General features: G+C 37.7%; 1 protein-coding gene across 2 annotated transcripts in view; it reads left to right on the top strand.

Annotated features, from left to right (window-relative positions):
• CACNB3 (calcium voltage-gated channel auxiliary subunit beta 3) overlaps positions 1-26,328 on the top strand; it is a 308,851-nt gene that overhangs the window by 250,216 nt on the left and 32,307 nt on the right. For both annotated transcript variants that reach the window (XM_044083798.1, XM_044083797.1), the window contains exon 9: positions 24,883-24,992. In XM_044083798.1, coding sequence (XP_043939733.1) covers positions 24,883-24,992 — 110 coding nt within the window. The remainder of the gene's footprint in view (positions 1-24,882; positions 24,993-26,328) is intronic.

Below are 26,328 nucleotides of genomic sequence, written 5' to 3'. Positions count from 1 at the left end.
GTTGCTTATTTTACAGGGTGATGGTACAAAGGAAATTCGTGTCTGAGTAGCTTGGTTGCTCTAGGTGTGAGGATTACTAACAAGACTGCCTAAAACTGCCTAGGATCAAGCTGAAGGGGTGGGTGCTTCTCAGCATGCATACTAGCCGCTCAGTGCACAAACTAGCTGCTCAGTTCACAGCTAGGGCTTCAGGAAATGAGACTGGTATTTGTATAGGAAAAACTTCAATTCTAGGCATCTGTGCCAATACAGGGCACTGCAAACCACTGCTGTAACATGAGCAGTGTGATGAAAACATGATGATTTTATACAGGCAGAAACAAGGCTCAGACAAACAAAATAAGTCTTCTGGCCAATAGCAAGTAGGCACTTGAAGGTTTCAAACAGTGTATCCCAGCTCAGAAGTGATTGGAATCCTCTCATCTGCCACTTGGAGCAGACCAACACTTCCTAATGTAAAAAAAAATTGTCTGGGGCCACCCAGAGTGTAGAAACAACAGATTAAGGCTAGAAGCCGCACGGAATGTGTAGGAAATCAAATAAAATGGCAATGGCAAGTGTCCAGGGCACTGATAATTTTAAAGCAAGAACAAGGTCACAGTAGTTAATACACAGATGAGTGAGACAGCAATAACAGATTTTAAGATAAAGTACTCAGCAGTAAATATACAGTTCTGGATGGGTCTGGATAGTCCAACAAACACTTGCAATGTATCAACAATAGCTAAAAAACAGGTTTTTATGTGCAAAATCTTCAAAAACAAGACAATTTAACAGAAGAACTTTAAATATTTGAAATGCAGGGCAAAACAGCCTTTCCAAACACTTCTCTATCAGTGGATTGTTGTGGACGCACAAAAAAGCGTCTGGAAACAATGGCATCATTGATAAGGAAGTTGGAACTATGAGATAGTAAATCAGACAGAAACAAAGCTCAAACAAAAATACCCCTCTGGACAACAGCAAACAAGCCCCCGGGGGTTTCTAACAGTATATCCCAGCTAAGAAGTGACCTGGCACCTCCCTACTAAGGGCCACTCAAAGATCCCTGTGCCCATAGGATGGTAGTTTTTGCCAGTGTGACATCTTTTAAAGGATAGGCAGAGCACTAAGAAGTAAAGGCATACAAGACAATAAATTACCCTCATAAAATTCCTCCTCTTGCTCCAAAGATAATGGAGAGGAAGATCTCTTTGTCTTTGTTTTTGTTTTGTTACATTTTTATGATATTGCAGATACCAGCAAAGGTGTGGCTAACACTGGTTCCATTTGGGTCATATGTAGTTTGTGTTCTTTGTCCTGAAGCCTTCATGGAGGACATGGTCTGCATTATCAGCCTCACAGACAGTATTAAAGTGCTATCTAGTGAAGACCTTATAGTCAAAGACTTACACCTGGAAGGAGCAGGTGTCTGTGATGTCAAAGGTACTGATGCAGGACACTCTGACATTAGGTCTTTCGGAAGAATTAGTGGGGATGATCACCTTAAGAGTTCCTTTTCCTGTTTAGAAGTGGATGGCTCCTGCATGTGACGAAATGTTGTTTATGGCCCTACCTGCATTAGTGTTGACTGCTTTGGTAAAGGGCATACAAGCACTCATTAGGCAGAGTGAAGATATATAGTGCTGCCAAGGGCCCTGAAAGCAGCCTGCACCCTCACTGAAGCACCAGATTTTATAGGTTCATAGGTTCATAGGTTCATACTAGGCTATCTGCCCAAGGGCATTTATAAGCCTAGCCCATAGTTATGTGGCTTTCGCCACCCCTTTAGTTTGAATAAAAACTATGCCTATCATTTTGCTGTGCCTCTGTCAAGCAGTGACACTGAAGTAATCCCTGGGGTATATCTGCAATCTCCCATCCATTGGTCAAGATTCCTCTTGAACAAGGCCAGAGAGGTGCTCTGCCTCACATGTACCGGGATTTTGTTCCACAGCATAGGGAGTCTCTGGGTGATGAATCTGTCCCTCCAGCACTTTCTATTTATAACCGTGTCAAGGTTTAAGTCTCCCGCCCTTGTGGTTCTGAGGGATCTAGATTTTTTGAGGTGAAGCATATTCATCAAATCCGGGTTTGACATGGCCTTATATGTCAGGCACAGGTCACCTCTGAGCAAGCGGTATGAGACTGAATAGAGCTGGAGTTCTTTCAGTCGGGCAGCATAAGACATATTTTTGAGACCCTTTATCCTTTTGGTGAGGAACTTTTGGGGCCTTTCAAGCTGCAGCAGGTGTCTGGTCAGATACATTCCGAACGGGGCATTGTACTCAATCATAGGTCTAATAAGTGATGAGTACAGGGGGACGATGACTTCCCTTGATCTAGATGTGAATCCCTTAATAAGCCAAACAGAGGAACATCACTAAATTGAATATAGAATTGTTATCCGTTACAGTGCATGCTGTTGGTAATCTTACTGACTTTATCTTTGACACTGTGGCTAAATAAACAGTTTCACTTGCAAAGGTATGACATATGCAGTAATGAGAGTAGTTAGTCTCAAAGGCTTTCCTTTTATTTTGGAAACCTCAAGGTAGCAGATCTGTCCTCCATGTCTATGTGATGGTGTCCAGCACGTATTAACCTTTACTGATACAGGGCATGCTTTTAAACAGGTTGGCACTCTTGCTTTACATACATTTTGAGTGCACCTGAGAAGGTCGGTGGCTCATAACACCTAGGACAGCTGCTCCCCTGACTGTACTACCCCTAAGAAGCTCACTAAAACATACCTGGAAGAATACTATCTAGTCTTCTCTTCATTCATTTGTAACCATCTTGGCTTACTGACTGCCCTGGCCCCATCTAGGCCACTGGACACTGACATCCATACCTCTTTTTTTCATACATCAAGGACATTGAGCTGTGTCTGTCATTGGACCATACCCCTCAACTTCCTAGAAAAATAAATCTAGAAAAAGCCAAAAATAATGGAGGGATCCCCAAAACAGGGACATATTTTTAATATTCCTTTTATGAACTTGGAAAGTTGACAGGAAAAACAAGTTTTGCAGTGACATGCATTTTTCTGAAGGATATGAAGTCTGAAACTCAAATTCCTGTCATTAGTTAATGACTTCAGTCCTCAATGATTTGCCAGAAAACACACATTTTATGAGGACAGATTGCAAATATGAGGCAAAATTTTGGACATTCTGTGAAAATCTAACAGTTGAGAGCTATGCATCAGACAGCCTTCTAGGATATCACACATGCTCACCTGGTCTAAATACTAACTTAGAAAAATGAGAAGGGGATGCCTGTGCACCAAGATGAGGATGTCTAGATGGCTCAGCTGTAGTATTCCCACTTGCCCCAGCAACTCCAGCATCCTAAGTTGTATGACCTTCCGTATCATCATTTATCACTTCCACTCAGTTTGCAGCCAATCATATCTCACCAAGTCACTTCCTGTTAAGCCTACTACTACTATTAATTCAGTGGATAGCAGGCCTCATGCTATGCTTTAGGCATACTAGTTTAAATGCATCTCCAGTAAGAGTCAATTGCCATAAAACTGCAAAAAAAAAAATACACACGTTCATAAGATCATGGGTTAATACTAGGCTGGCATACCTCTCAACTTTCCAGATTTTCACAGAATGTCCAGATTTTTTACTCATATTTTTGCCTGTTCCTCATAAAATTTGTGTTTTTTTCTGGCAAATCATTGAAGTCACTAAACAATAACAGATATCTGAGTTTCAGACTTCATATCCTTAAGAAAATGAATGCTAATGAAAAACATATTATTCCAGTAATTTTCTAAGTTTATAAAAGCAATATCTAAAATCTGCCCATTTTTTCTGGCCTTTGACCCCCAATTATTTTTGGCTTTGTCCAGATTTCTTGTGCAAAGAGGTTGAGAGGTATTTAGGCTGGTGATCCTATTTGTGCACTAGGCAACTCTTTCCACATTGAATTTACCAGGACATGAATTAATACCACACCCCAGCGGGATGAATTACTTTGGACCTAGTTACTTCTCCTTTCCATAATGGTTTGAGGGGCTGGACTGGGAATGTGATTACAATTAACCATCCAGGCAACCAGGTTGCACTGAAAAAAGTCATAGAAGTCCTACGCTTTACAGACAGAAGTAGTCTGTTTCATAAAAGAGGTATTCTCTGTGATAGGCAACTATCACATCAGCAGGTCCTTTTTATAGTGTGGTGGAAGGCCAGATCTCTAGAGTGGGTGTTTTGTGGATGTAAAGGAGGTTGCACATAACAGGATCTTTCAAGGCTCTGTAGGCTAGGCAGAGGTCCCATCTCAAAAGATCATAGGACACAGAAAAGTGGCAGCACTTTAAGCCAATCAAGGTAGTTCAAGGTGGACATGTTTTTGATCATCTTAGTCATACCTCATTATGACCTCATTATGATTTTGGCTCTCATTTGGGTTCTAAAGTCAATGTGTTCTCAAAGTTCCTCAATGTTCCACATTGAAAAGACTCACACACGTTCAGGTGTTATTTTTTTTAAGTGAAATGGTAAAAAAAAATTAAATCTTCTTAATTCATTAAAAATTTCTTTCTTATAAGCAAAACCAGCATTTTTTAACCATCATGGCCTTCCTAGTTGAAGTTGTTAAGCTATATTTAGTTGTGTTGTGTTTTTTTGCCCATTTGTTCCACATTATGAGGGCTAGTGTTCCTCATTTTGGAGATGGAAGGTTGAGAGCTATGATCTTAGTAAGGAAATGCTGTGGTCTCTTGCAATGGGTCATGTGCTTAGATAACTAAATGCCAAAAGGGTATTATACACCATAACTGGTCTGATAAGGAAAGAGTAAGGGGATAATGACTTTCTTGGATCTAAAGGATATACCATGGTGATTAGTCTGACTATATACAAAGATTTCCTATCTTCAGTTGTAACCTGGTGATGAAATGATAGTTCATTGTGAATAAAAGTGCCCAAGTCCCTAATGAATGAGTTCATTTTAGGAGGGGGATACCTATGTGATTAGATTGTAGGTGACTGGGTGCTGAGTTTGCCAAAGAACTCAGTTCTGCATTTTCCGTCATTTAATTTAAGGCTGTGGTCTAAGTATCACTTGATAGTACTTTTTTGGCCCACCTGGAAAATTTGGTGGTCATTTGGGGTGCTTATGACAGCTTCTGGCTTGCAGTCATTTGCAGACTTCATCAGCCACAGGCCCTTAGTGTTGGCTTTGACATCAGGGAAGTAGATACCAAAGACAAGTGGTCCCAATACAGATGCCTGGAGTACAGATCTGTTAACTTCTCTTTTGGCTGAGAGTGTGCTTCCAACACCAATAGACTGGGTTCTGTCAGTGAGACAGTTTACTGTCTAGTGGAAAAGGTAGGGGTTTACATTTAGTTTGATTAGCTTATTAGTGATACCAGAATGTGGAATGGTGTCAAAGGCTTTAGGCAAGACCAAGCGTGCAGTGTGAACAAATTTACCTGAGTCCCATGCCTCATTGATTTGTCCAGAAAAGTCCTCCAGATTTAGGAGGCAGGATCTCCCTTTAACAAACCCAAACTCTTTGGGTCCAGGGTTTAATGGCAGTCTGTGTTTTTGTTAACGAGTTTGTCAATGATGAACTCCACTGCTTACAGATAAGGCTGGTGAAGCTTATGGAGCTGTAGTTTCCTGCACAAGTAGTGGGTCTCCCATTGTGCTGTGGGATGACTGCAGCAGGTATGAATCCAGTGAAGAGGCTGACAGTGTTTGGTGCTGACAAGAAGATAACCTGGCACATTATCTGAGCCATGGAACTACTGCTTTTAACCTTGGAAAGAGCACTTACAACTTGCTCAAAGGTGATTAGGGGGAGGGCATAGGAATACTAATGTACTGTGGATAATTCAGGCAGAGACTGAAAAGTAAAGTTAAAGTTTGAGCTGAATTTTCCCAGTAATACGTTGGCTATGTCCTTAGGGATGAGTATGTATTGTTATTTTCTGTTAACTCAGAGCACTTTGGGGTATTACTTCTGAGGTTCCTGACATAACTGAAGAAGGCTTCGTGGTTATCCTTAGTGTGGGCGGCAATTCTTAGTTTGTACTTGCTTTGAGAGGATTTGATTTTGTTTCTAAGCTTTTTTTGTAGATCTTTGAGTTCTTTTCTAGCTGATAGGATGTTAATTTTGTTTTTATGGGGTATGCGTTTTTTCATCTTATTATATAGTTTCTAGTGCAGATGAAATGGAGAAAATGCAAAAAGCAGATCGATGATCTACTGCTTTTTAGACTTTCTCCATTTCCTCTGCACTAGGGATTTTTATATTTGAACTTTGTTTGATTTGCTGCTGGGGTTTGTTTCGTTTATTATATAGTTTGTTAATACTGGGGTTCCTCCAAATGGGTTTGTTCTTAAATTTAGCATCAGATTTATGCCTTATGGGGACAAAAACCTCAATTCAAGCCTGGCAATGGGATCAGAACTTCTCTGTGAATAAGTCAGTGTGCCATGTGAGGTCATTAGGCTGAAGAGTGTGTTTGGTTTTCATCACATCATCAGTTAATTGGAGTATTTTTGCCTTGGATTCATCTCTGAAGATGAGGGGGGGTTATAAGGTAACTTGGGTTTTGTACTTAAATGTCACAGCATGGTGATCAGACTTGACATGTTATTTGGTAACTACAGGTGCTTAGTATGGGTGGGGTAGGTTGGTGAGAACAATGTCCAATATCTCTGAGCCCCTCACAGGAGATGTAATTAATCAAGTCCAGGAATTTTTGTCCATACTTACTTGTGGCGATACAGGTTTCGCAATTAATGGAGAGGTAGTTGAAGTCACCCAAGTGGATAGTATTGGGATGTGGCAGTTGGTAACAATGTGGTACTGGGTTGCATTTATTGTGAGAGGGATATGGAGGAGTTCAGGTCATTATCCTGCATTATCAGTCTGGAGGTGAAATGGTTTCTTAGGAATAGAGATACACCCCTCCTGCTGCATCTTCCATTTCAGCACCGAGTCTGAAAAGTATTACACATTACACCCCTGCAATGTGGGGTGCTTTCACTGTTCTGAACTCATTTCAGTAACTATGCATATATCTAGATTTTTCAGGGTTATGGGTGCCTTTAAGGAGTGAACTTTTTTTTGTTAAGGCTTCTAGCATTGAGCAGTGCCACCTTAATAATGTTTCGGTTTTGACTGGCTATGTAGGTAGTTTGAGGAGATGGAAAACATCTTAGCCAATATATGGAAGAGAAATGCAGGCCATCCCTATCAGAACAGCTGGGCTTGCCAATTACCTCCTTCCAGGCTGATATATACATATATATATATATATATATATATATATATATATATATATATATATATATATATATATATAAAATGCCCTTGGAATGACATCAGTGGCTAAGACAGTAATTACATTCCATTATCATTGGTTTATATTCTGTCATTGTTCTTGTCAATGGTAGGATACTGCTCAGTACTATTTTCACACCAGATTCATATGCATATTTTGAGAGCTGCATCATGACCCTCTTCATATGGTCCAAGGAGGTGCTACTCAAGTCTTTCACTCCCACATGATTAAAGATAAGGTAATGCATGTACTTGGGATGAAAAGACTTAATGGCCCTAGTCATATTTTAGATCCTGGCACTTGAGATGCAGCTGACTGCCATGCTGTTTTTGCTCAGCCTGATGAGCAGAGCATCTGTGTTCCTTGCTATGGAAATCTCTTATGACCAGGATGTTGCCAGATGCACAAGCTTAGTTCTACTGCCTTAAGAGCTTGTGCACGCTGGTTGTGTGACCCACTTTTGTGGCAGTGCTTTGCACATGGTGGAATATTACATTATTTGTGAGTGCACATTTCTAAAAGTTACTATGGAAAGACTAGAGTTATTTTGTTTTCTAGGAGCTTTTTGCTCCTATACCTGTTGACCGTCAAGCCTCTTCTAATCAAACTCTGCCCATGTGTCCTGCTGTACTAGAGAATTACCCCAATACAGAATGGGATTGAGAACTGTCTGGGGAACCATCATACAGGCACCCCCATGGGGGTTGCTTGTGCCCTCACTGGTATATTGGCAATGACAGCATTTGCATAACGTGGTATGTAGGGATGTGTTACCTGTATCACTGGGAAGACCCACAATGCCTTCTCTTTACAATTGTCCACTCACCAAGGAAAGCTACTACCAGGCAGTGGCTTGGTGACCACAATACCACCCCTCCTTTGAGGGATTGTTGCTGTACGCATCTTGCTCTGTAATAACCTCCCCAGGATGGATACTTATCATCCTCTGTCAGCTCCATTGAGTATTGAGCCAATAATTGAAATCTGGTCACCTGGGCCATAGTCAGGGCCTTACATCTTCATGCCACCAGAGATGACTGGATTATCACACTTTCTGTGAGTTCCCAGCCCCAGCAGTTATTCCATCCAGACTCAAACAAGATAAGCTCACTTATCTTAGTATGTCTTACTCATATTACGTACATCCCTGCGATATATAAAATAAATTTGTGGAAAAAAACATGGGGCCAGATTCAATAAAGCCTACACTACGTGTACACAATATGTATTCAAGAACATTCTTATCACATTTTTTGTGCTTTCTAGTCACTCAGAAAGATTACACAAAGTGTAAATGTAGTCTATACTTTGTGGTAACCTTTATGAATCCCTGTCAATATTTAAAGCTGTAAGAATATCAGTAGGAAAACTAACAACAGGAGGAAGAAGGTGTGAGTTATGTCTGTGTTGTCTGTTCACTCACAATGGTGTACACTTAGTGTAGGAGTTATTGAATCCCGGGGATGGTCTTTTTTTAGCTGTGTATTCCATGCCTGTAAGTCTCCCTCCTAATCTCTGTGGATATCCACCATAATCCAGGCATTGTACTTTAAAGCTACACTGTTAACCTCACATAGCACTTCTGGACTAGTGCAAAGTGATACAAATTGGGCATATCAGTGCAAGAAGCATGCTCAACAAAGTACATTTTTATTCACGGTTGCCTTATTCTTTATTAGAATAATCTGCTCAAAGTGACTGAGTCATTGTTACTTTTGAATTATACTTCTTCTTGAAAACAAAAGCATTTAAAGATAGCACTAGCTTCATAAATTCAATGATAACCTGCACCATCTTGGAATCATACTTGCTATGTTTAGTCAAGTAAGCTTTTAAAGCCTGTATTCCTTCATCAATATGTATAATAGTAAATAAAGATCTAGCGTCCATTGTAACTAGATACAAACATCATGTGTTCTTATTGTCAGATGTAAAATTGTAAAGATATGTAAAAATTGTGTATCCTTCAATACATATTGATTTTCTTTCAAAATCGGACACAAGTGTCTATATATATATATATATATATATATATATATATATATATGGGATGGTTCTGTCAGCCATCCTGCCCCTGGGTGGTCAACCTTACAATAATTAGCTAGTTCCAGAAGTATATACCTTATAGCAACTAGTTCATCTAACACTTTATTTATATGTGCTTTTATTGTTTTTATATCTAAACTAATTATTTGTTGGTATATATTAATATCTAATAACATATTTACCATGGTTTGTTTATAATAAATGGTGTACATTATCACTGTTGGACCTCCTTTGTTTACTGGTTTAATTGTAATATCCCTATTATTATACAAATTATACAGAGACTCCATCAACGGATGTAAAACTGGACCATTTTACGGGGGGTTTTTATGTGTTTCATAATTATTCTGTGTTGTACCAAAATTTAATTTTAACATCACATTTTGAAGAAAAGTCTTCAAGTCTAATATAATGCTTGTTATGTCAGCCTGTTGAGATGGAATAAAATATAGGCCTTTCTCCAATAAAGAAATGTCACTGGAAGTTAACTGATAGCTAGACATATTCCAAATCAAAGAGTGTCTTCCGGTTTCCACATCTTCTTGATGGTTTGACTGTGTCCATTGTCACTTGCAGATTTCCCTTTTGTCCTTCCCTGACTCCTTGATTGATTTCAATATCTTTTTTCTTTTCTGTTGATTGGTAAGGGCAGTTTCATAAAAAACCTGCACTTTATTTGACTGATTGGCTACAGTAGGATTTTTCAGTCTCACTACCAGTTGTTCAGCTGTTATTGTGGAAACTTCATTGACTCCATCTTTACTGTGTGTCATTTCGTTTCTATTAATGACACTATTGTCTACCTGTTGATGGAGGCTTTTGCCTAAATATATATTTAAGATATTCATCAAAGGCATAATAACCAAGGTAAGAAAAAGTATAATCATAACATTACCTTAGATGAGAAATGGTCTCTGTATTATTTGTATTATAATAACAGGGATATTACAATTAAGCCACTGGACAAAGGAGTGATAACGGACACCTTTTATTACAAACAAACCATGATAAGTATGTTATTAGATATTAATACATACCAACAAATAACTAGTTTAGATATTAACAAATAAAAGCACATACAGATAAGTTGTTAGATGAACTAATTGCTATAAGGTGTACACCTCTGTAACTAGCTAATTATTGTAAAGTTGATCAGCCAGTTGTTCCCATAATTCAAGGGATTCCAAAGATACATAAGAATCCCAAGTAACCAAAACTTAGACCAATAGTGGATGGGGCAGGATGGCTGACAGCACCGTTCCCTATATATATATATATATATATATATATATATATATATATATATATAAAGACACTTGCATCCAATTTTGAAAGAAAATCAATATATATTGAAGGATACACAACAATTCTTACATATCTTTTCAATTTTACATCTGACAATAAGAACACAGGTTGTTTGTATCTCGTTACAATGGACGCTAGATCAAAGTAATTTTTTATGCAGAACAGACTAAGGAGGAAATACAAAAGTTTGTCCTGCAAAAAGTGAGCCATGAAACAGAAGGGGACTCTGCTTCTGATTTTTCTTATAATAAAGCTTATAGAGAGATTTTGACGGTAAAATCCTTTCCAATGTTCCAAAGGAAAAAGCTTGAAAGACAGAAAAAAGCACAGAACCTGACTAGAAGAATCGGGAGTACCTTGGATTTGAACTGGAGTCTTAGGTAGAGAGATGGTGATGAACAGGAAGAAGACCAGCAACACTGAAATTAGTGAATAAATATGAAATTATATGGCAATAACCCAGGGCTAGATGTTGGTAATACTAAATTTAACCATGGTTGGTGTGTTTTTTTCACAAGGCTAAAGCTCGAGTGACTAAAAAAAGCCAATCCTGAGTAAATCAGGCATTACCCATACCCAGCCTTGGATTATTGCTATTATACAATGACATTATTTAAGAAAAAAGTTAGTTACTTTTCTTGAATAATGTCCTTGTATAAAGGTGTCATGCTGCTCTTCTGAATTTTCCCTGTTATCCTGGGGCTTTCCTAATGTACTGTGCATGAGTATGGGACTTGTTATTTTTGTCTGTCCCATCTCTCTCTTTCATTTGAAGTCTCAGTTTTTTGTCAGTTTTTTTTTTTAAATAAAACAAAGCAATCGCTGATATACAGTACAATAATTCCAAAACTGAAGTAAAATTTTGTAGCATATATTAATGGAAGAAAGTCCGGGCGACCAGACTTTTTTTTATTGGTATATGCTCAACTTACAATGGGCACGCTGGTCAGTGTGCTTGTTTTCAAATGTGAAAGGACAGTCATTGTATAATAAAGCATTAATCACATTTATGAAATATGGCTCTACAAGAAGAAGTGGAGCAATTTGGACTTTTGTTGATTTTAATTAACTTGTGTGGGACTGAAACGCATATACCCTCTTCATGACATTAATGTTTGGAATGACATTGAAAGGAAATGATAAAAAAGTAACTGTGAGTAAAACAATGTTATATAGTAAAGAATTTTCAATTATTGTTTGTGATAAAGATAAAGTAAACAAATGCCCTTTTTAAAGAAATGTAGGCTTTACAATGTCAAATGTTTAAGTTAATATGTTGTAAGCTTGGTTAGCTGAGGTGGACAATAGTGTGTAAAAGTGCACAGATTATAATAAATGTAGAGTTGATATGTTTTCTCTCACTTTTACATAGGTGAATGTCTGGATTAAGGCCCTTGGCTTAACCTAATAACATTTTTTTGTGTAAGCCAGTAAATAAGAGAACAGCAAATGTAATAAAAAGTTTTCCTTTAGAAAATAAATATTCTATATGAGTTCAGAAGTTTGCAGCTGAGTGCAGCTGTACATTTGTACTAATGTTTCCATAGAGACAGCTGACTATAGGGACATGCAATAAAGGCCAGACACTTTCTAAGGTTAAAAGTTAATGTTTTCTGAAAGCATATAAGCTGTTTTTCACATCCAGAGGGGAATAAAGGTAAGATAAGAACAGATAGCAATTAGCGTAAGTAAGATCAAAGGCTGTAACATGTACCTTAACATAAATAACTTTAATATTAGGTTAGGTAATGCACATGTGTGCAGCTGTCGATTTGGGACTTAATTATTTGAAGAATTATATAGTTTTCTGTGATTGTTTTTAGTTAATATCTTATGTGGGCATTGTGGGGTGGGTTTTTTTGAGGGTTTTCATTAAAATAAAACGTCTTGTAAAATGAGACATAGGTTCAACTGGAGAGGACAAGAAACAACTGTATAAAATATCAACTTGCCAAACATTAGTGGATGCATGATACACAAAAGCTGTAAATAGACATTTAAAAAAGATTTCATATATAATAGGTGGGGGTATTAACGTCTTATCATAATGGCTACTTTATCCATATTATTTTGGAACATGAATGGCCTCACTATTATAGATATAAAAGAAAGAGTATTGAATTATATTAAGAAATGCAGAGTGCAAATGGCAATGTTGCATGAAATACATTTGAAAAGAAGTGAGCATGTAAACTTGATAAAGAAATGATTTCAGAAGAGATATTCAGCACAGTATTAGAGACAAAGGAAAAAGGTAGTATTTATACTAATTGTTAGAAGAGCTCCAGTAGTGATAAAAGAGGGAAAAAAAGAAAATGGTAGATTTGTGGTACTAATGGGCTACTGGCAATGGAGGAGGATTATGCTGGTATGTATTTATATTCCACCTAAAACAACTATTATGGAGCTTAAGAAAATTTTAGGAGAAATAGTCATTTTTCAGCAAGGCATGTTACTTAAAGGTAGGAAATGGAGTTTGATTTGCAACAGTGAGGATATATCTGGGGGACCTAGAAGGGAAAATCTAACAAAAGAGGGTAGATTGTGAAGAAAGTTATGAAAATAGTTTGTATGGAAGACGTGAATTCAGTAATAGGTACTCAGAGAGAATTTACATATTTTCCCCAAGGTACAATAACTGGGCTAGACTAGACAGAAATTATATCTCACAGGAACATGTACATTTAATCGAATGCTTTAACACACACACATCCAGTAACTATTTCAGATCATGCATCAAAAACAACCAAGATAAAAAATGCAGGGTTGTTGTGACTTTCGTCTTTTCCCGGTTAGGGGTCGCCACAGTGGAACTTCGGTCCACTAATGATTGGCAGTTGATTTTTACGTATTAAGTTGCCAGCCCTGATGCACAACCTTCAATGACGGTACACCCATTCACGCATGTCTCCACGCAGAAGACGCTCTAACTGAGAGTCGAACCAAACAGCGTCTTACTGTGAGGCGACAACGCTACCGCAGCACCACCACCGTAGTCATAAATAAAAAATGCAGGGTAATGAAGTAAAAATGAGAAATTGGCACTTGTCCACCTACCTGTTAAAAGGACAGGAGAGTTATTATGAAAGATATATTATGAAAGTTATAGCTAGTGAGTGGGATAAAATGAAAGTGGGGTTTAAGAATATGGTAGAAATAAAAGAAAAGAGATATGGTTAAGAAGCAACATTCATTTTTTAGAGTGGCTGACAAAGGTTAGAGTATTGCAGAATAAAGTGAATCTCGCAGAACAAGAACAGGCACGACTGCAGAGTGCTAAAGGAAATTAAGGGAGTATCTGGATAATATGTATAGGTTTAGAAAGTCTGTTTTAAGCAACTGTGTTTTGATAATAACTCCAGAGCACAAAAACATTTAGCACAATGACTTAGGCAACAGAAAGTAGAAAGGGCTGTCGCCAAATTAGAGAGCCTATAACTAGAAAAATACCTACAGATCATGTAGAGGTATTAAAGATATTACAGAAATTTTATGAACATTCATATAAAGCAGAGAAATGTGGAAATCAAGAAAGAGCATACATTAAAATACATAAATTAAAATATTTATAGAAGACTTAAGTATACCAAAGTTAGAGGTATACCAGGCTGAATAATTAACAGTTAAGATAGGAAGAGATGAGATAAAAAATGGTGGCGTACAATCAATCTACATGAAAGTTTCTGTAAACAGATGATATTCCTGTGATAGTTTGGATGCTTGGAGGGAAAGTGATAAAGATCTGGAAGGTTTTGTTTAACAGTTTTTTTAAAGGATGGGAAGCATCAACATCTTAGAAGAAAGCTGCGGTGGCTATAACAACTGAAGATGGTAAATACCTATCAGATCCAACTTCATATAGGCCCATTTTAATTTTAAACCATGATTATAAAATGTTTAGGTCTATAACAGATAAAGGAATGGAAAGGTGTTGTCAGAATTGATAGATATGGACCAGTGTGGTTTTGTGGATAGAAGGCAAACATTTGACAGCATTAATAGAACAATGAGGCTCCAGAGGAAAGCAGAATATAAGAAAATACTGCTGTTGTTGGTGGGTCTTGATGCAGAGAAAGCACTTGACAGACTAAGCTGGGATTTTATGACTAGAACAATGGAAGCATTTGCATTCCCTGATACAATACTAAGGTTAATTGGAATGATATATGAGGAATCAGAGGCAACAATTAAAGTGTAAGGGTTCTTTTCTGATAAGTTATGTCTGAGCAGAGGAACCAGGCAGGATTGTCCTTTCTCTCCTTTGTTATTTGCATTATATTTGGAGCCACTGGAAAAGAAAATAAGGAACTCAGAAATTCAAGGATATAAGCGGCCTGGTAATCAAGAAAAGTTGGCTTTATCTGCAGGTGATATTATTTTGTACCTGATAAAACCAAAAAAGGACACCTCAGTGTTGTGGAGCATCTTGAGACACTTTTGAGTTATTTCAGGATATAAAATTAATGAAAATAAAACAAAGGCTATAGCTATAAACTATGTACCCACACATGAATTGGTCCAGCAATGCTCATATTTATGGGAAATAATAAAATGAAGTATTTAGGGTTATGGATTAAAAAGGATTCTGTTATGGATATGTGGGAAGATACTAAACAAAAGATAATACAAAAAATGAGAAATTGGAGTTCTAGTTTATGGATATAGATAGCAAGATGCAATCAGTGAAAATATTTTTAGTCCCTTTGGTTGTATATGCAGGTCAGGCATATTTTTTATCAACCAAAGGAGAAATTGTGGACAATAATTAATAAAGGGTTGAAGGAATTTATCTTGGGGGAGAGGGCAAGGGTCAATTGGGATAAGTTGATCCTTCTAACAGAACAAGGTGGTTTAGGATTACCAGATTGAAGGGATATTTTAGAGCTACAAAGTTAAGGCTCATATACATACCACAACCAAAATGCACAAGCAGAAAGCTGTAATTCAAAGTAGAATGGGGTGAAGAAGAATTTTGGGGGACTGAAGAAATAAGGAGAGACTGGGATTTTGGATGCAGATTCTTAAGGAGAATAACAGTCATACAGAATATGATATTCATAAAGCAGCAGAAATTATTCTAAGAACTAAGCCAACATGAGAATGGAGAAAGGAGGTATTGCTGATAGGAACAACTACAATTAGGGATACACAGAGTAGGGAAGATGCAGAGATTTATTTATTGGAGAAAACTAGCAAAGGAACCAGGGTACTGGGAGCAAATAAGAGATGGAAAGGTAACAGAATAGGAAGAGGCCAATAAGACATTTGGACTGCAGGACTGCCTTGCTATCAGGGAGTGATATCAGATTATAGGCTGCCCTCTTTAGTAATGGGTGCTAACCCTATCCCTAAAGCTGTCCCTTCCCCCAACCCTAACCCAACACCTTAACCTCATTAAAACCTTCCTGTAATACTGCTACTATTCAGACAAATTTAAGGCTAGTGTTATGGGGGATTTTAGTTTTAATACAGGGAGAGGAAATAGTTTTCCTCTCTCTTTTATTGTTTTTTTTGGGTTTTTTGTGTTCAATATTGTGTATACTCGAACTTATTTTGTCATTGTTTTACATTTGATGTTAGGGCAGTTCAGTCATACATACATATACATACATATAAAGGGAATCATATTTTGTAGTCTTGAGTATGCAGTGTAATGTATCTGTCATGATGGCTTTTATTACTGACAGTTATATAATGAGGTTTCCTGGTTTCATGTTAGTTCCCCAGTTTGTATTCAGAGCAAACTGACATACTGTAGACATCCAAACAGTTAGATCACTTATTGATATATAGACGTCTCTAAATAACCTTGGCTTTTGGGTTTTTAGGTGTTCTTTTACAAATACTAAGACTCCCAGCACGTATATCACATTTGCAACAGACCTCTCAAATGTCCTTATTTTGGAAGAATGTTCCTATTTTCAGGCTTGATTCAGAATGTCCCTATTTTTGAGGTATGTCCCTATTTTCCTGCTTGATTTACCACTTCACACAATTTTCTGAATTCCTCTCACCACATGTTATTTTGTAGTTGTCTAATACATGCAAAACCACACCACATAACTAACATACTAGTTGTAACAATAATTTAGAGAGAACATGTGTCTTATAACTTCCTTCTTCTTAAGTAAAAATAAATTATCATGTGTGGTAGAATTTTCTGATACAGTTCATTACTGTACAGATTTTACACTGTCCGATAATGAGCTTATTTTTTCCATCATTTTGTTACTCTCTGTTTTTAAACAAGTATGTATGTGTAGTATCCCACATTCCTACTGAAAGTGAAAAGTTTGTGTGCTATTTGATATTCAGATTTTATGCTAATTAAATGTCCAGATTTTTAGCTGGAAGTTTCTAATTTTCAAGGGCATTTGCTCCTGTTTCCAGTGTCTGAAGGTTGAGAGGTATGGCCTGCAATAATGAAAGCAGGAATACCCAGTACTTAATGATATGCATTTTTGATCTTTAAATTAGGTTTCACAAATGACACAGGTATCAAATCCTCCAAGTAAGAAAAGTTTTCAGGTCACCCATTTTATTGTTTAAAGTTCTGGCATTTAGCAGAATGACCTACACCTCTATTTTTTTATGCTGAATATTTTTTGTATTCTTGTGGAACTTAAAGAGGTCTATACAGAGCCGGATCCAGCACTAAGCAACTTAGGCAGTTATCTAGGTCCCTCTGGCTGGGGAAGCTCGCTGGCCAGCGGGCTGCCAGAACATTTAATATGTAATTAAAAAATAAATTACATGTCATCTTTAGTGGCATTCTTCTTTAAGAATACACTCAGAATCTGTGCATACAATGCATGCTCATGCTGCATCTTCTTGCATTGATGCATGCACACATATTTAAACCCTCCTTTATGTGTACAGAATTTAAACCTGCTGCTTCTTCTTTCCACAGAATGTTGACAAGACATAGAATCATTCCTCCGGGGGGGATGTAATGTCCTAATTAGGGGTGGCAGGTTAGTTAATTTTCTCAGGCTCAAACCTTGTACCTTGGTTGCCGAAATCAAGAGCCTGAAATCTCTACATCAATTACCAGACTGCTCAAAGAATGCTTTTCAGTACATTTTCAAGGAATTGAGTTTCAGTACATTTTCAAGGAATTGTGAGTTTCAGTGTATTTTCAAGGAATTGAGAGTTTCAAGGGAAGTGAAGTTTACTGTTGCTCATGCTAAGTCTGTTTTCAATATACAACTGATTTGTTTAGCAAATGGCCATCACTGTTTGTGCTCTAGAATCTGAAAATAGTGTTAGCAGCATAACAAGTAGCATACTTGCCTTTGATGCAGAAGGCTGTGAGTTTTAATCCCACACCATGTAGATGGATTGCTACTAGTGTGATGTAATTTAAGGGGGGGATGGGGTTGCTTCACTCCTAGGAGTGTCCTCCTTTGGATGAGTTGTTGTCAGTTTGCAGTTCAATCCCTATTGCAATATTACCAATTACTTTTTTTTTTAAATGTAACATAGGTAATTTATTCCTCAAGGCCAGCAGGTACTGAATGTGCAGATGAAACACTATATAAAGCTGCTTGCCAACAGCAGTCTCTCCATTAGTTACAGATCTCTTTAATATGGAATTATTCAAATGAATTTTACATCTGCAGAGACTGTGCATATTGACTGATATTGGTAGATTGTAATGGCAGAAGTCTGAGTGGCCTTTTATGGTTGAAATGTTCTGAAATGGGCAGTTTTGCCACTATTGATTCATACGTGGAATCACATTTTCATTTCTTACTGGAAAAATGTTCAAAACTACAAATTTAAAAAGCACCCTAACAAGTGGTGCTGTATTATGCAAGTGATAAAATGTAATACAGTCAGGAAGGTGAATCAAAAACACATGCATGTATGTATGGTCCTAAAAATGTGTGCAAGGGGCCTATGGTTTGAACAGCCCAAAGGTAAACTTTATCTGCCACTGGCTAGATGCATTTTCTTTCAATGTGGATTTCAATGCCATTTCAATGAATGTGAGTTTCAAGGGCAGAGAAGTTTACTATTCATGCTAAATCTGTTTTCATTGTGAGATTGTATTGTTTTGTTTAGCAAATGGCTACCAGTGTTTGTGCTATAATATTTGAAATAAAAGTTTTAAATTAAATCCAAGTACTGTAATCATTGTAGAAGCATAGAAAATAGTATGGACACTGACAAGTTTGAAAAGTGTTTATGATGACTTGGGAGAAATATCCAAGTAATGGGACATTGTAATGGTTGCGGGGGGGGGGGTGGCAATTCATTACCCTGCCTATGGCCCTATTTGACCAAAATCTGGCTCTGCGCCTATAAAGAGACATTATGACAATATAAAATGTCCTATTTGTTATTTGTATTCTCCAGCAAGAAATGTGAAGCCCATTAGGTACTCCTAGATACAATAAACATTTAAAGTGAAAGAGTTTGGGGCAGTTTGTTTACTGTAAGCACACTTGTTAATTTGTTAATAGATTTTGATGGAGAAGATATTGCTATCCCAATAGTGACATAGCTGGAGAGGGGCAAAGGAGGTGACTGCCCCAAATGCAAAGTGTTAGGAGGTATGATCAGCAAATGCCAATGATGCGGAAGTGCAGTACCAACATTCAGGAATGAATGTCAATACTGGATTTGCGGATTTGCTGTCACAGGTGAAGCACTTCCTGTGTATTATTTTAACTGCAGCAATCAACTTGTAGCATTGCTGCAGGCAGTTTGGCACACATTCAGAAGACAATACCTTTTTTTTTAATTCTGAACTTGGAGCTGAGGAAAGTACCAGATCAGGGAACTGCACAGGATGCCAGTTAACATAGCTACATTTCTGTGCTCCAGTGCAATTCTGAAGAAGCAATCTAAATAAATAGCAAGATGGATAACAAATGATAGTCAGGAAGAGTCTAATGAAAATAACACACATGAAAAATTATAGAAACATAGCTGAGTAATTCAGGGTTTTGAAACAGCATGAAGAACTGATCTGAGAGTAAACCAGCACAGCTTATATGAGGACCATGAATACACAGATGTCACTACTAGCAGTGGCATGAGACTTCCTTTGAGTTGCACAGGAAGATTTGACAGCAGTAGAAGAAATGTCTGGGACAGACACAGTTTCAATGGTGAGCAATGCAAATGTTTAACTTACTGCTACAATGGCCCTTGTGAGAGTTGACAGATGTGCAGTGCAGGGAAGTTAGTGCCCCTTTTGTGGTGCATTCTCTTCCCCTACCAGCTTTAGGCCATGACTAAATTTATCACAAGCATAACTAGGGTGGGTTGGAATCTGCAGATACCAATCAGTTTTTAGTTCAGTGTCAACATTCAGAAACGAATGCCCGTATTGCATTTACAATCAAGACTAAAATACTTTAGTGCTTGTGTGTGGTTTAAACTGTAGGAAACTACTTGCTGCTTATTACATTTGTAGTAAGCACTTTTCCACAATTTAAAAGAAAAAGGGAAAGAGTTTTTTTTTTTTTTATTTTGGTCCTCAAGTACTAGAGGACCTTCTTTTTCTTTTTTTTTTTTTTGGTCCTCAAGTATAGGAGGATTTTTTTTTCATCAACTTGAAGTTGATGGAGGCACCAGACTGGAGAACAGCGCAGGTTGCCAGAATTTCTAGCTACAGCAATAGAATTTGTAACAAGCATAAAAAGCCCACGAGTAAGAAAATTTGTTAAATACAGAGTTCCATGTTAACTCAAACAGCAAGTAAGCTAAATTATTTTTTCACTAACACCAACTCCAGCTTTGGATGTGTGACCCTTGCTACTTGCTGTCTGTTCTCCTGGAATGGAAATAGGTTTTCTGCTTCCTTAGAATTCCCGTTATTGCTTTCTGTTCTGTATCCATTCTTCCTGTGAAGTAACAGTGCCATTTTGCAGCCAGATTTCAGTGCTGTACCATGTGCATTTATGGTGTACTTACTGTACAACAGTAAACATCAAGCCTGCTACCCTAATCTGCAATTACAAATTCCTTAATGTGCCTGCAGCCATACAATGGTCTCCTGTGCTACAGATATGTCATTGCTATATCTGGATAATAAAATATTATGAAGTGCTTTTGTTTAGGTCAGCTACCTGGTTTTTAATGGTTTATTTTAGTTAGTTTCATGTAATATGACCTTGAAGTGTCACTAAATGCCATTACCCCTTCCAGGTGAGAGATTGATACCAGCAAGGGGTGTCTTGGGCTGCACTACACAACAGTATATTCATACATCACAGACAGATATGTGTCTGTTTCACCACTGTTCTTGCCCTGAGACTTTTGGAATTGCACTGAGTCTAGTTGGTAGCCTAGCACCAGTTACTTAATGGATAGGTTTCATGAAAACCATAACTATGCCCATGAGACATGGCTGTGACTGCTACTTATGAAAACTTGGCAGATGTCTGTGTCAAAAGACAGCCGGTAAAAAGGTCTCAGCTCTGCAGCCTGTAACCCTTGTACAAGCTTTTATTCTGATGTGATAGGACAGGAACTGCATGATTATTTATTATTCAGCTTTAATGGCCTGTTTATTTAGTTGTTGCCATGATTACTATCATCATCCTTATTATTAACATTGTCACTGATGTTCGTGAGGGGCTGCATGCATGCATGCTTATGAATACTCCTTGTCTGTTTTTGGCTTTTGTAGGCTGTAGCTCCCCAGTTCCTATAATGACTATTACTGCCACAGACCTAATTGCTCCCCAGACTGGAGACTGAGGGGAAATGGCAGTTACATTCTTTTGGATTCTTCAGATCAGGTCAGACAAACTTGTGATTCATCTTTTGTGGGGCATGTTACTTAAACACTGACTCTGTATCTTCCTTCTAAATAGATTGGGTAGTGATGTCATGTGAGGCAAGCATATTTCAGAATGTTCCCATGTACTCTCTAAGAAACATACCACTGTTCTCCCTTGGTGGCTTAAAGTAGTTGGATCAACATGCCTCCATTTTGTACTGGAGGATCAGCCACACAATACCTTCAACCTGTACAGGGTGTTCAGTCACACAATGCCTCCAGCTTGTGCTGGGGTCAGCCACACAATGCATTCAACTTGTAGTCGAGATCAGCCACACAATGCCTCGAGCTTGTACTGGAAGTCAGTTATACAATGCCTGCAGGTTGTACTGGGGAACAGCCATACAATGCTTGCAAGTTGTATTGGGGCCAGCCACATAGTACTTCCATGTTTGCTTTCTCTTTAAGTTAAAGAGAACTGGCCACCAGCCATGCATAGTCTTTATCCCAGCTGATCACCAAGCAGCATGAGCCCATTCCTGAACTGAGATTGCCAGTGGGAAAGATGCATGTCTTACCTCTGCTCCACAGGAATGGCTGAACAGCAGTATCCAATTTTCCCCCATTTTTATGATAAGTCACTACATGTTTTCATTAATTTAGGTATTCTGCTGTTAAAAAGCTGATAAAAATATTAGGCAAGTAGAGTACTAGAGAAAATTATTTAGATTTTATAAATATGCACCCTTTAGTTTTGTAATTATTGACTGCATTTTTTTCATCCGTTGATGCATCACTTGCATTTGGACACATTAATCCCACATGTGTAAAATCAGTCTGCTGTGATATCTTTCAGTGGGGAGCAGGGTGGCAGAGGCCTGTCTGTGTTAAAAATACAGATGTTTTAGCCAAGGGTACAGCCAGCATTTTTGGAATTATACATCACCTTCTAGAATGCGGCCCCATTCTCTCACAAGAGCAGCCCTAGCCCTAAATGGTGCATGTTTCTGGAAAGGATTCTTTTTCACTACTTATATGACAGTATTGAAAACAGAACCAATTTAACCAACCAAACATTCTGAAAATAAAGGCAAGTCACAAAATATATAACCATAAACCATGATAAACATGCCAATTCTTCAAAAAATAAAAATCTAGTACATCTAATTATACAAAATAAATCAATTCCTTTTAAAAAGTGTACACTGTCGTGTACATGGCATATGTCTGGCTACACCCATGTTTGCTTCCAGATGAACAGGTGTATGACATCCCTGCTCTGGGCCAGTGATCAAAGAGTCTCAATCCTCACCACAGACACCAGTGAGGGATATTCACTTGGAAAAAATAGTCACACACAGTATTTTCAGATGCAGCTCTCTACACCAAGCTCAATTTCCCTTAAGAGCACACAGGGAGCACACTCAGTCTTGGGGCTGGGTCTCCCTCTCTCTATCCATGCCTCACAGAAGACCCCATTAACACAGGTGTAGAGATGAGTCCTCAGCCGAGTGTTCCAAGCCAAGTCCTCCACCACTGTCTCTGTGAAACCAGTGCTCAGTGTCCCTGCTCCAAGTAGCTGATGCACACACTCTTTGAGATTTGATTTTTACACACACCTGGGAAAGGCTGGCACAGATGTACCAGCTGTGCCCTCTTTGCCCAGACTGTAAGGTAAGTACTGCCACCACAACACTCCAAGGCCAGCTACTCTAAGGCTTTTACAAGGGAACCCAATTATACTGTGTAAACTTAATACTAATATGAATGGTAGTTTTTGACCCATGCAGCAAGCCTTTCAGGAATGGCCACATTGTCACCAAATAAATATAAGTACTCTCAAAGATTAAAATATTCTCTAAAAGACCAGCCACAATAAAATGTTTAAATATATTTAATAATAAATAGTAAAAGAAAATGAAAATACTAAATCTCTATTTAAAGTAACACCACGGTTTCAATCACAGGAAATATTAAAAATAACACAGATGGATAGATTCACACAGATACAGAAAAATAGTACTTAACTAATCTCACTATATTCTTCTGACTGACCTTAATAATTACCATTCCATGGTTACTTTACTAAAAAGGCAAGATGACATGGGTGAGAGATCCTTCTTTGTCAGGTTTCAAAAACAGACTGCCCTGACTCTGAGAAGTCTATCTCATCTAGTATTAAAACATCATTTCAGTGCTGGATTACAGAATGACATCACACATATCTGGTCATTTGACTCTGGTTCCCGCACAATCCCACTTTACTAGAAACTGAACCAGAATTTAGCAAGTGTGAGTTACCATACACACATATACAGCTTTGCTAAGATGTGTTATAGCATCTGGAAGCTATAAAACCATTTCAAAACTTTCACCCTTCCAGGTTAGCAATTAGTTCACCCCTAAGGACAATACAGTAAGATTCCTAGTCCTGGTTTTCACAGACATTTTATCTCTGGTTGCAATCAGAACTGTAAGATACAATCTTTATGGCCTAAACCAGGTAATTTAATTTCAGATGATTTTTCAAAGTTAGCTAAACTGAGATTAACCTATTCTCTTCCAGTATCCTCTGTCACAATATATTCATTTCAACAGTTGCAATACCATCTGACATACAGGTGCCTTTTTTTTCTGTCCAGCAGGACTCACTGTTGGTGCATTTTTAACACAAGCAACTTTACAAATACATTTTCAAGCACCTGTACAAATCAGTTTGTTATACAAATGACATATAATTTAAAATTCCAGCCACAATGCTGGCATATGTTACACATACACTGCCCTACTCCTCCTGGCATAGTTGGCAATACCTCACATCATCACAAGGTACTATGTACATTTGGCACAATGCCTTGACACAGAAGCTGTTCTATAGAAGATGCAAAAATGTAAAATACTTACAAGAAATTAATCTTGCCTGAAAAATCCAGTGTTTTGCATGTACTTTGTTTGACTATAATCACTGCTTAATGTAAAATAAATGTAATAATCACTGCTGACTGATGAATCTCTCATTGCTACTCTTCTAATATTGCAGCTTTTTGACTAACAGAAGCTGTCCTCCATCAGAGAAAGTAAGTTAGTGATAGCTGAAGTGTAAAACATATGCTGTCTCAGTTAAAAGTATCACATCACCTCTGTGTTGGACTATTTTCTGTCACAAGATTTCTTCCCTTTTTCCTGCTTTTTTCTGATGTTAGTCTAAGGGGATTCTTGGATATACAATTAGGGGACATGTTAGTCTGCAAGTCAGGGGAAACTGGCACAACATAAAGTATTCTGGTGTGGTAAATAATAAAGTAGTCTCTGTGTATAAGTTTATATGAAAAGCACACAGTGAGGCTGTGTAAAGTTGGTGCAGTTCATTTTACTTTCACATTGCAGTTTGTATCCAGTGTTACACGTACTATGAGGAAAGCAGTTTACTGTAGTAAACCACAATTATCTACACCTGAGTATCAGTATAAAATAAATCATATGTATTTCTTTCTTTTAGGATATCCATTACAAGAGTGACAGCTGATCTTTCTCTTGCCAAGAGATCCCTTCTCAACAATCCTGGCAAGCAAGCCATAATCCAGCGCCCAACTGCACGATCCAGCATAGGTAGGTCAAGCATTTTTCTTTTATTTTGAACTAGGAATGTCACCTTAAGTACACCTGGTAAAAACCTGATCCAGGACATAGGTGTGCGGTTCATATATTAAATATGAGAGTCTTGTTGATACAGCCCAGTAATTAAACACTCATTTTTTGACTCTCATTATTTATTTATTTATTTATTTATTTATTGCATTTGTTTACCAGGAAAGTCCACTGGGCCTAAAACAGCCCATTTTTGGTGGCGGCCCAGGGAGCAAAGCTCCGACAAGAACATAGATGCAGAAAAAAATTAAACATTAATTGGTACAGAAGTAGAAACAGTGTTACACATAGTGATTACAGTAATATATACAGAATATATACATAAGTCAGGAATTTAGTTGGTTTGATTACGGTAACATATACAGAATATATACATAAAAGCAGGAATTTAGTTGGTTGCCAGATGAATTCAGAGTGGCAAAAATGGAGATAAATTAATCAGCATTATTGTGCTAGTATTAACAAGTGATTGAATAAAAAAAAATAATAAATATGGAGAAAAGTATCATCGGTCACTAGTAGTAAAAGCATAGGAATTTAGTTATAAGGAGAAGGAAGAGGTTAGTTTATAGAGCAGGTACATAGCCAGGAAGAGTTGAGATGATTTTTCAGTGTTTGTTTGAAGGTGGTGGTGCTGCCCATGTTTCTTATAGAAGGAGGAAGTGAGTTCCATAGTTTGGCGACAGTAAAGGAGTAGAGCAGTTGACCAGCTGGTAAGGTGGGCTTTTCTACTTTTAGAAGTAGATGATTTTTCAGATCTTGCCTGCTGGGTTGGTATTTGGCAAGTAGAGTTGAGAGAGCAGGACAGTCTGTGGGTCTGTAGATTATGTTGTGTGCTGTAGTTAGCTGGGTGAATGAGAGATAGTGGGGGAATTCCAACCAGCCTAATTGTTTCAGTGAGTTACACTGGTGGTATGAGAATATGGCCTTGGTGGCAAATTTGGATATTCTGTTGTAACATATATCAAATTTGGATTTTGTAGAATTTTGGATATTAGTGAGGAGAGGGGCACCATAAAGGAGAGAGGGTAATAAAAATGTAGTTGCAAGGGCTTGTATAGTAGAGAGGCTAAGAAAGTGTTGGTGCCTGTACAGCATACCAAGCTTTTGGTGTGTTTTTTTTATGTTACTGTTTATGTGTAGGTCAAAGTTTAGGTTTTCATCTATAATAATGCCTAGTAATTTAGTGTGTGGGGCATCTTCTATAGTGGTATTGTCTTGGGCTTGTATACTGAAGAGTTTTTTTTTTATCTAGGGGAGTGGTTTTCTTAGGGATAAAAATTACTAGTTTAGTTTT

This window comes from Protopterus annectens, chromosome 9.part0, assembly GCF_019279795.1.
Source record: "Protopterus annectens isolate FY-2018-M chromosome 9.part0, PAN1.0, whole genome shotgun sequence".
Taxonomy (NCBI): Eukaryota; Metazoa; Chordata; order Ceratodontiformes; family Protopteridae; genus Protopterus; species Protopterus annectens.
The sequence above is the reverse complement of the archived record's forward strand: the minus strand, read 5'-3'. Positions and strand labels throughout refer to the sequence as shown.